General features: G+C 39.3%; 1 protein-coding gene across 1 annotated transcript in view; it reads left to right on the forward strand.

The window, feature by feature from the left end:
* The window catches only part of zc3h18 (zinc finger CCCH-type containing 18), a 59,575-nt gene that overhangs the window by 10,354 nt on the left and 34,766 nt on the right, over positions 1-14,455 (forward strand). The window contains exons 4-6 of the mRNA XM_057835924.1: positions 292-440; positions 9,338-9,433; positions 13,792-13,931. Of these exons, the coding sequence (XP_057691907.1) occupies positions 292-440; positions 9,338-9,433; positions 13,792-13,931 (385 nt within the window). The remainder of the gene's footprint in view (positions 1-291; positions 441-9,337; positions 9,434-13,791; positions 13,932-14,455) is intronic.

Genomic DNA, 14,455 nt, shown 5'->3' on the forward strand with positions numbered 1-14,455 from the left:
CGCAGTATCTTGTTTTTTACTTTATTTTATCAATATGACTGTTCTGCCCTTTGCTGAAACGTGTATTTGATTGTAATGTTGACTTTTGATATGTGATGCATGCTTTTATTTTAGTGCAGGAAGCATAGGACAGGTATTACTTACTCGGGCGGGGTACCCATTAACCGTGAAAAATGACGGATCACTTTTTTTTAAAATTGTGATTCTAGTGTCAGGATTGATTCATGTATCTTCAAAAGTATGGCGTGTAAAAAAAAAAAAACTGATGTGGAATTTTGTTTGTTTTACTAGGAAATTGTACTTGGGGTATGAACTGTCGGTTCATCCACCCTGGCGTCAATGACAAAGGTAACTATTCCCTCATCACTAAGCCAGACCTCTTTTCACCTAATGGAGCACAGCCTGGAGGTCCTCTCCCGCTTATCCCCAACAACTCCTGGGTAAGTGTCTCACGGCCTCTTGCTCTGTTTTTCGGTTGGTGTTTGTACTAGTTTAATTTGCATATCTATTTAGGAGGGGAAAGTTCTCAATAGTAACACTCAGCCAAAATTATTTGTCATAGTTGACCTTTTAACTAATTTATTTTTATATATTTTATATTATTTGTTGTAACCTTTGGGAGAAGATTTGCATTTTCAACCTCTTTAGTTGATCGTTTTATAGCTATGAAATTGGGATGGTTCAAATTGAAAAAATAAATAAACAAACGTTTGGATGCGCATGTTTCCTTCATAAATACAATGCCGAGGTATCAGATCAACCGATTTCGGCACTATGGTGCGCTATGATTTATGTAGAGCTGAAACGAATACTCGAGGGAATAATTTTATTCACCTTGAGTAATCGTTTAATTTTGACAGCTCTAAGCATCACGTTTTGCCCGGACTACTTTTAAAGTCGGACAACGCGCTGATGTCACGTGCGTAGAGGAAGAAGCAATAAAAATAAAAATAAAAACCTACTGCAGCCGACAGCCGCTTCAAACGACGCCGACGTTGCTAAAAACTAGCCCGCATGATGGTACGGTGGTAGCAGGTAGCTTCTGATGCGTCTCACAGAGATCATATGTATGTTGAACTAGATGCAAAATGACAGAGTCAGCAGCGTTGGTAAACAGCCGCCATCTTAAAGCAGTAGACTTCTAAGCGCTAGTAAATAAGTTTAACGTTACTGTCACTCGCTCACGTAACGTTAGCCCTGCAGTGGGTTAGGTTTCTTTTAATTATGACCACTGTCGATGCGTGGCTAACGTGTTTTACATACAGGCTTTATTTAATCTGCGAAAACATAGCTCTGTAGAGTGATGAGGGTGTAAAATAAAAACTTGACAATGCTAACTGACAATTTTAGCTCAGTAGTCATTGCGGGATAAACACCAAGTAGCACTTGTCCTTAATGTGCTCCAATACAGCAGGTATCATACGTTTATTTTAAACACTGCAAAAACTCAAAATCCTATCAGGATTTACAGTTTAGACTAACTTAAAACTAAACTAGAACTTAAAAATAGTTCAACACAAATAGAAAAACATCTAACTTTTAAGTGATGTTTGTTACTGTACTGTATATTTTTATTATATAATGTATATACAGGATATACTGTATGTATATATTTTCCCCAAGTGGAAGCTTCCATGATCCTAATAAATTGAATAATTAAAAAAATATATATACAGTACTGTGCAAAAGTTTTAGGCAGGTGTCCTGCCTAAAACTTTTGCACAGTACTATGTGTGTGTGTGTGTGTGTGTGTGCGTGCGTGCGTGCGTGCGTGCGTGCGTGTGTGTGTGTATATATATATTCACACTCACCGGCCACTTCATTAGGTACACCATGCTAGTAACTAGTTGGACCCCTTTTGCCTTCAGAACTGCCTCAATTCTTCGTGGCATAGATTCAACAAGGTGCTGGAAGCATTCCTCAGAGAATTTGGTCCATATTGACATGATGGCATCACACAGTGCAGATTTGTTGATGCGAATCTCCCGTTCCACCACATCCCAAAGATGCTGTATTGGATTGAGATCTGGTGACTGTGTAGGCCATTTAAGTACAGTGAACTCATTGTCATGTTCAAGAAACCAGTCTGAGATGATTCCAGCTTTATGACATGGCGCATTTGCTGCTGAAAGTAGCCATCAGAAGTTGGGTACATTGCGGTCATAAAGGGATGGAGATGGTCAGCAACAATACTCAGGTAGGCTGTGGCATTCCAACGATGCTCAATTTGTACCACGGGGCCCAAAGAGTGCCAAGAAAATATTGCCCACACCATTGCACCACCACCACCACCAGCCTGAACCGTTGATACAAGGCAGGATGGATCCATGCTTTCGTGTTTTTGATGCCAAATTCTGACCCTGTCATCTGAATGTCGCAGCAGAAATCGAGACTCATCAGACCAGGTTTTTCCAATCTTCTATTGTCCAATTTCGATGAGCTTGTGCAAATTGTAGCCTCAGTTTCCTGTTCTTAGCTGAAAGAAGTGGCACCCGGCGTGGTCTTCTGCTGCTGTAGCGCATCTGCCTCAAAGTTCGACATACTGTGCGTTCAGAGATGCTCTTCTGCCTACCTTGGTTGTAACGGGTGGTTATTTGAGTCACTGTTGCCTTTCTATCGGCTCGAACCAGTCTGGCCATTCTCCTCTGACCTCTGGCATCAACAAGGCATTTCCGCCCGCAGAACTGCCGCTCACTGGATATTTATTATTTTTCGGACCATTCTCTGTAAACCCTAGAGATGGTTGTGCATGAAAATCCCAGTAGATCAGCAGTTTCTGAAATACTCAGACCTTCTGGCACCCTTCTGGCACCAACAACCATGCCACGTTCAAAGTCACTCAAATCACCTTTCTTCCCCTTACTGATGCTCAGTTTGAACTGCAGGAGGTTGTCTTAAACCATGTCTACATGCCTAAATGCACTGAGTTGACGCCATGTGATTGGCTGATTAGAAATTAAATGTTAACGAGCAGTTGGGTGTACCTAATAAAGTGGCCGGTGAGTATGTATGTATATATTTTTTTTTTTTTTTTTTTTTTAATAAGATCGAAAAGTTTTTTGAGTGAAAGTAGTGAATTAGTCTTTTTCTTATATCCTAGTTACATCTGAGATGCAATTTTTGGCTGTTTTCAACAATGTACATAAAAAATAAAGACATTGATTGACTGAAAATGGTTCAATATTAGATGAAATTCTTGTTTTCTCATGTATATTTATAATTTCTCCTCACCTAAAAATATATGTTTTATCCGATTACTCGATTAATCGATAGAATTTTCAGTCGATTACTAAAATTTTCGATAGCTGCAGCCCTAGATTTATGGGCTGCACAGCCCAAATTTCACAAAATTTAAGAAATAAAATCCATATATGCCACGCCAGACTATAAACCACAGGTGCTCAAGTCTTTACATGGGGTATTTACATTGAGAGATGTTGCACAGAAACATAGTTTGATCAAAATTATAGTTGTTAAACAAATTAACAACACTAGTAGTGATTTCTTGGCATGTAGCGGCCTTTAGAGGGAGCCACACACCACAAGTCTCACTCCTGTTCTCTGAGGCAGGCTCCAACAACCAAACGCTTAAAAATAAAACGTCTAAATTTAAAAAAGAAAACAAATCCACTTTACCTCGACCTCTGTGAAATCCGTCTAAAAATCCTGAGAGTGGACTATTTCATCACTCAGGGCTGTCAGCGGTAGCAGTAGCAGCTTTGTTGTAGCACACTGTGGCTATCAATCCTCTTTAAATCTTAAATCTGTTAAACCATCCTCAGCTAGCCTTAAACTGATGGCATCAAGTATCGGACAGATACTTTTTGGGCCATAAACTCCTCCGAGTGAGTGCTGATTGAAAAAGTATTGAAAAATATTTTCACCATTGCCCAGTGTATTTTCAGTTTCATGAGCCATATCTTTCGTGATATTACTTTAGTTCTTTTAGAATTATTTTTTAATTTTGCATGGCATTTTTAAATTCTTCTGTTCAACTGCTTTATGGTGGCACTTATTTTCAGGTACTTAGGACTAGAGCTAGAGAATCTTTGGGCACCTAACGATTCGATTACGATTCAGAGGCTCCGATTCGATTATAAAACGATTATTGATGCACCCCCCCTCCTCTTTTTAATGTTTTGTACATTAGTTCCAAAATTGTTTAAAAATCCTCTCAGGCTAAACCAAACTACTATTTCAGTATCAAGTTAACATATAACAGTAAACAAATATACAAAAATAACAGTAAATAAACTCCAGTCCCCATTCTGTATCAGCAGCTTTAAACTACATTCAATTAAATTAATGTTGTGAATCAACTGTTACAGTTGTTAAAATTGCACCCGTTATTCCATAATTTCCCTTCTGTCTACTTTTGTCAAAGTTTTAACACTATTTCATCATTTAAAGATAGATTCAAGACAAGATTCTGCCGATTTAGGAATATTTTAGATAAAAAGTTAATTAGGTTCGCTACAACAGAGCCTTCTTGAGAGGTGTACTGCTTTAAGATGGCGGCTGTTTACTTACGTCGGAAAGTCTGTCATTTCACATCTTTGTTCAATAATACATGGTCTAATACTGACGTCGTCTGTCATTTTACATCTAGTTCTACATATATATGATATCTACTGTAGCCGTATGTTTGTCGCAACTAGCAACTGGGCATTCTTTGTAGCGGCTGTCAGCCGCAGTCAGGTATGATTGTTTTTTTTTTTTTATCTAGCGGCATGAGTTGAACATGATATTTACTCTCGGTCCGTTCCTTATTGCTTCCCAAAGACCGCGTTGACTGTGTTTTACTTCCGCTTTACCTGGTATAATTCAATAATCGGAATTTGGATATTTGTGAATCGTTCTCGAATCTTCCACGGCCGAATCGCGAATAATCTAAGAATCGGAAATTTTGCACGCCTCTACTTAGGACACTTTCACACTACCAGTTTCGTCAGTTTTAAACAGACCAGAGTTCTTTTTCCCAGATGGGCTGCTTTATTCTGTAAATTCTGTAAAAACTCTGGTCTGCTCAAAAATCGTGGGTCTCGGTCCGCTTGTGAATGCAACAGGAGCAGGGTCCGCTTTTTCTACTCTATGTTCATCATCACAGTGTGGAACTGCAATGCTCCAGGCTGTGACGGGACACGAGAGGCATCCTTGGAAGCGGAAGTACAGCGCGCACGCTATTCAAAATCAACAATGGCAAGATGACAGACAATTGGCCATGACCAAATGTTGTTGTGCTGCGCTAAACATTTGATACACAGAATCGGGTTCTACTCTGGCGGTTGTGTTTTGCATGCTGTTGCTGAACTTACCATGCAAGAGTGACAATGGCTTAGAAAGGCAGAGCCTCTTATGGCGGCTGTTTTGTTGAGTCTCCTTCTCCTGGAAGTTGCGACAATTTGACAGTCCAAAATGTCACGAAAGGGAGAGCGATTCCGCGCATGTGTGACTTGTGTTACCACGCGGTTCCCTTTCGTGGTTTAATTTTATCCTATGCAGTTTTTATGTTCGCTCGGCATTGAGTCAGGAGGGAATGACCCCACCGCTGACCGAACAGCGACTTGCGATGCTATGCGACATTACGTGCAGTGTCACAGCACCACGCTGTGACGCTCTCTCCCCTCCCAGGAGGGATGTATTTCCGCTTCTATTTGTGCAATCAATGAGTGCGCCTTTCGTCCAAGTGATGCTACTCGGAAAGTTCGGGTGGCGCAGTGTGAATGTTGAGCCTTTTCAACAACTGATTTGCAAGTGTTGCTGCCAGTAGCTCTCCAACTGGACCCTGGTCCTTTTGGTCTAGTGTAAAAGCACCCTAAATAGCCTTTTCACACTAGCGTCAGCCCAGTGTGGAGAGCGGTCCACGGCAAGTGCAAAACGGAAGGAGCCACGTGGCCTGACTTAGACCCTGTCAGGAAGTAAAAAGCGGCACACATATTTATCTTGTACCAAGCACCAATGCGTTTGTTTTTCATTGTTGCACAAGAAAACATCAACTTTTCCTGTTTCAAGGAGTAGGGGTATTATTATAGCCGTGTAAAGAGTTTTAGTAGTCTTGGTGATAAAGTGATAGTTTTTGATGTTCAGGAAATACAGGGGTTGGACAAAATAATGAAAAACCCTAACGTTTTGTTATCATAATCATTGAGCATAATTGTTAAAGAATGCAGGCATGGAAATCTCTCACCTTTCGGCGAAATTCGCCGTTTTGAAGTCAAAAAGGGCGACCTACGTGAATTGCGTAGATCCGAGGAGAAATTCTTTTTGGGAGGAGGGGGGGGGGTCGGGAGGTTTTATTTAATTATTATTATTATTATCATCATGTGATTAACTTAGTACGTAAACTGAGCACTTAAGAAATCGGTTCTTTAAAAAACGAAACGAAAAAACGAAAACCAATCATCGGCCCAAGCTGCGTTCCATTATTCCAAACGCGCGCACTCCTTTCTGTACATGGAGTGCTCGGAGAGCCTTTGGTTGCATTGCAAAGCTGCGAAAACAAAAAGCAGGCCTTATCCACACCGGGGCAGACCAGAGCGCAGCATACACACTTGCCTGTATTTGCCAGCAGATTGAATTTGGTGAGTAATGGTTTCAATCGTTTTCACATTTTGCGATATAAAAAAGTTGCTGCCATTCGTTGCAACTTGCGTTGAACACTGCCAGAGCTAGCCAAATCTCCCATGAAAAAAACAATAGCTCCCGTTAAATCGGCGTCAAGCATGTGTATTTAGCGGTAATATAAACGAAGAAACACACTGTAGAGTCAAATTAAGCGGCATGCTCTCGGATGGAGGGGGCGCCTCACATCGCTCCCGTCGTCCGCCGGAGACGCGTTATTTTCGGCTGGGATTTGAGCTGACGGCCGGTGTCGGCACAACACCGGCCCGACGAGTGGTGGGAATGAGTCCTGCTTAAGCTTTTCAGAAATACAGGGATCCCTCGTTTTTCGCGGTTAATGGGGACCAGAACCCGCCGCAATAAGTGAAAACCGCGAAGTAGCGCCCCCCCCCCCCCCCCCCCCATTATTTTGTGCGTGTTCAATGCATTTATTAAGGTTTTACATTGGAAAAAAGATATATATATATATGACATGTTTTTTTTCACTTTTTTCACCAAAGTATCATTTATAAATGGTTTTCAAGCACTTCAAAATGTAAGAATTATGATAAGTTTTAAACATGTTACTGCCCCACTAAGAAAATGCTTGGCTTTATTAAATGTTTCATAGTGAGTCTACTCAAACCCTCTCAGGCTTTGGTAAACGGTGATTGACACATGTGCACAAGTTTTTCTTTTTATATATATTTTTTTGTTTGAAGCAACTTATTTGATTGAATAATAAAGACACAAATGTCCTAGCCAAAATGTGGCCCAAACGCAAAACAACATTACTTCAATGGAAAAATTTGTTTCAATCAAGAAAAATAGATTTCAAATGCTTTTTTTGTCTCAAATTTATTTTTGCAATCAAAAACAAATTATTTATTGAAGTGACTTTTTGGGGATTAAAAGTATATACTGTATTTTGATTGAAGCAACTTTGTTTTTGATAGAAGTAACTTTGTTTTTTGATTGAATAATAAAAACACAAATCTACCTCCATCGTTATTGAGAGAGAAAGAAATTAAGAAAGCTTTAAAACTAAAAGCCACCGGGGAGTCTGTTTTTTTTTTTTTTTTTTTTTTTTTTAAATATTTATATTTCATTACATAGACATGCCTCGTAGGGAAGGGAGATTGAGGGATAAAAAAAGGAGTTAGATGAGGCTGCTAAAGGCAGTGGATACCTCATCAGCTGGGTGAATAGCAGACCTGGCAAGAACAAGTTTGCAAGGATAGTCGGGTATTAAATACAATTATAAACACAATTATAATGTTATTTTTCTGTAAGATTTTATGTCATTGCTTTATTAATCATTAGGTGCTAGAGTTGTTAAGTATGGATAATAATGAAGTAATAGTTTTAAGAAAACTGTGCTGTTGGTGGCTCGGTGACCATCTGATGTGGTTTGTTCTCAGATGAACAAGTTGAGGAAGGAAGTTTTGATGCAGAGGTTGAAGGAAGAAAAGAGGCAGACTGACTGAGTCACAGCCAGAAAGTGTTGATGACAGTTTTGATTTCTATTCACTGTTGCCCCCTCCCAATTAAAGTATGTCACAGTCGCAGCCAATTATTATCTAAAGCTGGTTAAAATTGAAGTTATGTTGTTTTAAGGCAGGGGTGGGCAAACTGGTCCTCGAGGGCCGCAGTGGGTCCTGGTCTTTGTTCCAACTGATTCAGCACACACAGTATAACCAATGAGGTTTCAGTGGAAACAAGGAGCACCTTACTGCAATCAACTGATTGCACTTGTAAGAAACCAGATTGGTGAAAGGCTGTCCTCATGATGACTGTTGGCCCACTGCAGCCCTTTGTGGAATTAATTGCCCACCCCTGTTTTAAGGTGTATTAAATACTTGTTCATGTGCCCTTTTGATCTACGAGCACCCGCCCCTCCACCGGTCTCTGCACGGCCCTGCTGAAACACAGTGTGGGTCGACAGAGCTCAATATTTTGTTGGGGTGTACAGTGTACTGGAACATATTTCCTCCACACCCTTCTCACCTTTTTACCCCTGCCCCATTTTCATGCCTGAGAATGGCATGAGGAACATTCTAGTGAAGGTATGGCCGGCATCAATCCACAGACCTCAACATTATTGAGCATTTAGGGTCAGTTTTAGATTAAATTAAGACATTGATTTCCACCACCATCGTCTCTAGTATGAATCAATTCCTCTGGGAATTGAGGCTGTAATTGCCGCAAGGTGTTTCCATTATTTTGTCCAACCCCTGTACATTTCCACACAAACGCACATCGAGATACTATTTAGCTTAGCAAGGAAAGGTATGAGATTCATTTTTCGAGTGTCAAAACTTTAAAAAAAAAAAAAAAAAAAAAACATTTATCAAGGTTTCGTCGGAACCCTTAACACTAGGCTACCGCTAGTTTGAAACTGCCTTGTCTCTAGTATGCCTACCTTGGAACCTTTACATGCGGTAACATGGTCCTTCAAGATTTAAATGGATGGCCTTGTGTTACCTTTAAATACAGAAAATATTTTTCAACAGTGTTTGTGTTTTATTTTGGTTGGCGTCGTCCATATTTACCCAAGTTGAGTCATGCACTGAATATTTTGTGTACAAGCTGACGATGCATGCAGTTAGCAAACGAATTGATTCACGAGTGTGGGTGGCACTCTTTCTTCCTTTTATTGTCTTTTTTTTTCTAACATCACTACTCGCATTTGGTTTATAACACATACGTATGTGTGTAACAATTTTTTTTCCAATAGGCTACACCTGCAATAGAGGAGCTCCCTCCTCCGCCACCGCCTGTAGAATCTCCTTCAGAAAGTGCGTGGGAGAGAGGCCTCAGGCATGCCAAAGAGGTAACTTCATCATGTGTCAAAACTGGAAAACTACTGAAGTTCAGGGCTGCCACAAATGAGCCTTTTAATAGTCGACAAATTTTTTAGTTTTTTTAATTCTTTTATTTGCAATGAGGAGCAGAATTATTTGCCCCCCTTGTGATTTTGCAAGTTCACCCACTTAGAAAATAGGTAAAGTCTGAAATTTCAATCATAAATCCATTTCCACTCATAGATATAATCTAAAAAATATCCAGAAATTACATTGTATGATTTATTTTTGTTTTTAATAATTAATTTGGAATTTAGTTAATTTGGAATTTACTGGGGTTCATAAGTATTTCTACCCTTGAGAATCAGTAATGATTATGACACTCAAAGAGTTGTCAGTCTACCTTAAAAAAGTCCACCTATACCCTATAAGTAACCACTCACCCACCACCCGTTTGAGCTCATTATTGTCACCTGTGCACCCCGCAGTAAGTCATAATCCAACTGCTACAATGGGTAAGAGCAGAGAGCTTTCGAAAGACACCAGAGAAATTTTTTTTTAGCTTCACAAAGCTGGAAAAGGCTATGGGACAATTGAAAAGCAGCTTCGTGAGAACAATTCAACAGTTGCAGCAATTTTTAGAAAATGGAAAAGGCTTAACATGACTGATAATCTACCTCTCATTGGGGGGATTGGTGGTCCATGTAAATTCTCTCCTCGTGGGGCATCACTCATGATGAGAAAAGTGAGGGTTCAGCCTAGAACTACACTGCAGGAGCTGCTTAATGACCTGAAGAGAGCTGAAGGATGCAGTTTCAAAGGCTGTCAGTAGAACACTGCGGTGCAATAGTTTAAAATAGGGCTGTCAAACGATTAAAATTTTTAATCGAGTTAATTACAGCTTAAAAATTAATTAATCGCAATTCAAACCATCTCTAAAATATGCCATATTTTTATGTAAATTATTGTTGGAATGGAAAGATAAGACACACGACGGATATATACATACAACATACTGTACATAAGTACTGTATTTGTTTATTGTAACAATAAATCCACAAATGGCATTAACATTCTTTCTGTTAAAGTGATCCACGGATAGAAAGACTTGTAGTTCTTAAACGATAAATGTTATAGTTACAAGTTATAGTAATTTTATATTAAAACCCCACTTCATGTTTTCGTTTTAATAAAATTTGTAAAATTTTCAATCAAAAGTAGAGTTAATATAATGATAATAAGAATAAAAATAATAATAATAAAAATAGAGTGACCAAAGTTTTACGTGTATTTTGCATAGCTATTTTGATATGGAATGCCAGTTCATTTTGCATTGTTGTTTAAGAATAGGGCCTCATTACTATAGACTGAAGTGCTTTTCTTTTTGTGAATTTTTTTTTTTTTTTTTTTTTTTTTTTTTTTTTTTTTTTGAGAGATAGGAATATTATTTTTGTTGTGCTTTCACTAAACGATACTTACATTGAGGAGAGCAAGTATTTGATTTGTTGTGAAGGAGTTGCCAATAAACGGCGCGGTCCAAAGAACGCCTGTGTCCACTCGCCTTTACTGTATTAAATATATCTGTACATATCTTACCCAAAATACAACAAGAGACACATAATTGCCACTAAAAGAAAGAAAACTTACCGAAATATGTGTGGAGCACAAATAGCAATTTGCGTTGCATTGTGAATACAGCATAAACGTCTCACAACTACTAATTCTCCCACGTTTTGAAGAAATAACATGAGTATGGAACGGCGCTGCCCCCAAGCGGCCGGTGGCATTCTCTTCACTCTTAATGCCCATAAACGGCCTCATTGTATAATCTGTTTGAGGCAATATGCGAGATGGTCATTCACCCAAGCGCCAGCAGAGGGCGGCAAAACTCCATAACAACAAGTGAGCTTTTCACTGAACAGTCATTTAAATCTGTCTGAGCGGGACATCTGCGTTAATTGCGTCAAATATTTTAACGTGATTAATTTAAAAAATTAATTAACGCCCGTTAAAGCGATAATTTTGATAGCCCTAGTTTAAAATCATGTATTGCTCAGAATGTTCCCCTGTTAAAGCCAGTACATGTGATGGCTCGTCTGAAGTTTGCCAGGGATTATCTGAATGACGCAGAGAGGTCATGGGAGAAAGTCATGTGGTGAGATGAGACCAAAGTAGAACTTTTTGGTGAAAACTTTACTCGTCATGTGTGGAGGAATGAGTACAATCCCAAGAACACCATCTCCACTGTGAAGTATGGGGGTGGAAACCTCATGCTTTAGGGCTGCTTTTCGGCAAAGGGGACAGGACAACTGTACTGTATAAAGCAGAGTATGAATGGTGAAATTTATCGTCAGATTTTGAGCCACAACCTCCTTCCCTCAGTCAGAGACTTGAAGATGAGTCGTGGCTGAATCTTCCAGCATGACAATGATACGAAGCACACAGCCAAGCTGACCAAGGAGTGGCAGCGTAAAAAGCATATCAAAGGTTCTGGAGTTGCCTAGCCAGTCTCCAGCCCTCAATCCACAAAAAATCTTTGAATGGAGCTGAAACTTTGTGTTTCTCAACGGCAGCCCAGAAACCTGACAGATTTGTGTGAATGAAATCCCTGTTTGTATATGTGAAAACCTGGTGAAAAACTACACAAAGCGTTTGACCTCTGTAATTTCAAACACTAAATATAAGCATTGATTTTCTCAGGGGTACATATACTTTTGAACCGCAGTCAATTATGAATAAATTATTGAAAAATTATACAAGGTGATTTCCGGAGTTTCTTTTAGATTATGTCTCTATAAGTGGAAATGCATCTATTACCCCTTTCCCACTGAAACTAGTGGGTCAACGCGCGTTTTTCCAAGCCGATGCAACCCGCTAGCAATTGGCATTTGGCACCTTTCCCATTGACAAAAAAAAAAGCCGTGTCTTTTTTTTTTTTCCCACCCATCTCACCCCCAACCCCTCCTCAGCCGTGCGTAAGGTTCGTGACGTCACCACGCTAAGATGCGCTTCGACAAGTGCGACCGAATTCATTCAGTTCAAGGAAGTAAACAATGCAAAGCAACATAGAAGCTTCCTTTCCGTTTGTGTTCTCTGTTTTCATGCTTTTTACTGCCCTCAAAATGGTCGAAATGCAGCAAAGGATCAACACTCTGCTTGTGCTGAGGCAACGTAGGCGACGTGAATTTTGGCTTGAAATTGAAAGGAGTCGTGTACGTCACAGAAGGAGGAGAAGAGCCTTTGTTTCATCTGTTATGGCTATTGCTAACGCCGCTACACCGACTGTTCGCTGTATGTTGAACCCGATAGTGGATCCGGGCTAGAGCACATGGTTTTTGTTATGACGCATCACGTACTAGCCTACGTCACCACGTAAATTAGGGTGTTGACTGTTGACCAGGGGTTTTGCTTTCACACTGCATGGCGATCAGAGCCAAAGTGATTTTAACGCGGGTTGATTGACACGGGTCGAAGCGGGTCGCTGCATCTTTCCCACTTCCACCAAAAGCCGATTGTTAGCGGGTTGACACGGGTTTTATGGCCAGTGGGAAAGGGGTATATGATTCAAATTTCAGGCCTCTACCTATTTTCTAAGTGGGTGAAATTGCAAAATCCCAAGGGGTGCAAAAAATTTTGCTCCTCAATGTATTTATTGAGATTAGTCAACTAATTTGCAAAGTATCATTCCAACGATCTTTCTGTCTTACTCATTTTGCTGGTTTGCATATTAAATATCAGAATTTCATTTTTGTCATTAGCGGGGGCAAAAGAAATTAAACGAATGAGAAGACAAGTTTGGGCACCCTTGTCATTTTGTTGATTTAAATGAATGTACTTCATTAGCACTGAATAATGGGAAACCAAAACTGCCATCAGAGCTCATCAAGCCTTGAACCTCAAAGAATGATGCATGACAGAACAAAAGTCACTATACAAATTGCGAATTACGACTGAATGCAATGATGTAGATGTAACACATTTCAATATTTTATCAAAAATAGAACATAAATGAAAGAATAAATGTTTAAACTGAGAAATATATCACTTCGAGGGAAAAATGAGTTCAAAACTATTTTATATCGAACCTATCTGAACCGAGGATATTTTCTACTGAGAAATTGTCCATAACTCTATCCACATACCAAAAGTCATAAGTGGTGTCTTGAAGTTGTTATTCTGGCAAAAGGAAAATCTGCTGAATATCGGTCCTTCTTTTCTATTGGGGTGCCAAAATCTTTGCCCCTGTGTAATTTGGTTTTGATGCATATTGCTGATCCAAATACCCAGTGATGAATGAATGAAAATAATGGAAATTGCCAGGGGTGCCCAAACCTTTTCATACTAATGTATATTTTTTAAACTATTTGTTATTTTTTGTGTCCTTTAGATGTTGAAAAAGGCCACCATTCGAAAGGAACAGGAGCCAGACTTCGAGGAGAAACGTTTCAATGTGACAATTGGAGAAGATGAACGAGAATTTGACAAAGAGAACGAGTTTTTCAGGGACCGCTACCGCATTATCAGAGAGTACGATATACTATAACTGCATTTGCTCCATTGAGTCATCGTTTGAAATGAATTCCTTACATGTAGCTAATTTAGATGTTCAATTAGATGAATAAAGATGTTGACTGAAGTCATCCAAACGGTGACTTCACTTGACCAAAACGTTAGACTCATGGCAGACAAGATGCTTTATTGGTAAAGATGCCAAATTTTCGTTGGCAGACACTCAAAAAGAAGTTATGTTGTGGATTTGAAGTTCATTACATTGAAAGATGTTGTACAGGCATTGAATGTTAGAAAAATTGGCACAGAAGAAAACATTTTAAAAATAATTTGACTAATGTTGCTCAAAAAATATATATTCAATTGCATTTTCGATACTACACGAATAGAACTTTTGTTTTGTTTTGTTATTAACAAGAAAAATGCAAAAGATGTCCTCCATTACTATTAAGAGTAGTCATGGGTTCACCGAGTTCACTGGATTGTGCAATTGAAATTAATAATTAAATAACACATACTACTCTGAAATACCCAAGTTGCAC

The sequence above is a fragment of the Corythoichthys intestinalis genome, chromosome 5 (assembly GCF_030265065.1).
Source record: "Corythoichthys intestinalis isolate RoL2023-P3 chromosome 5, ASM3026506v1, whole genome shotgun sequence".
In the NCBI taxonomy this organism is placed as follows: domain Eukaryota; kingdom Metazoa; phylum Chordata; class Actinopteri; order Syngnathiformes; family Syngnathidae; genus Corythoichthys; species Corythoichthys intestinalis.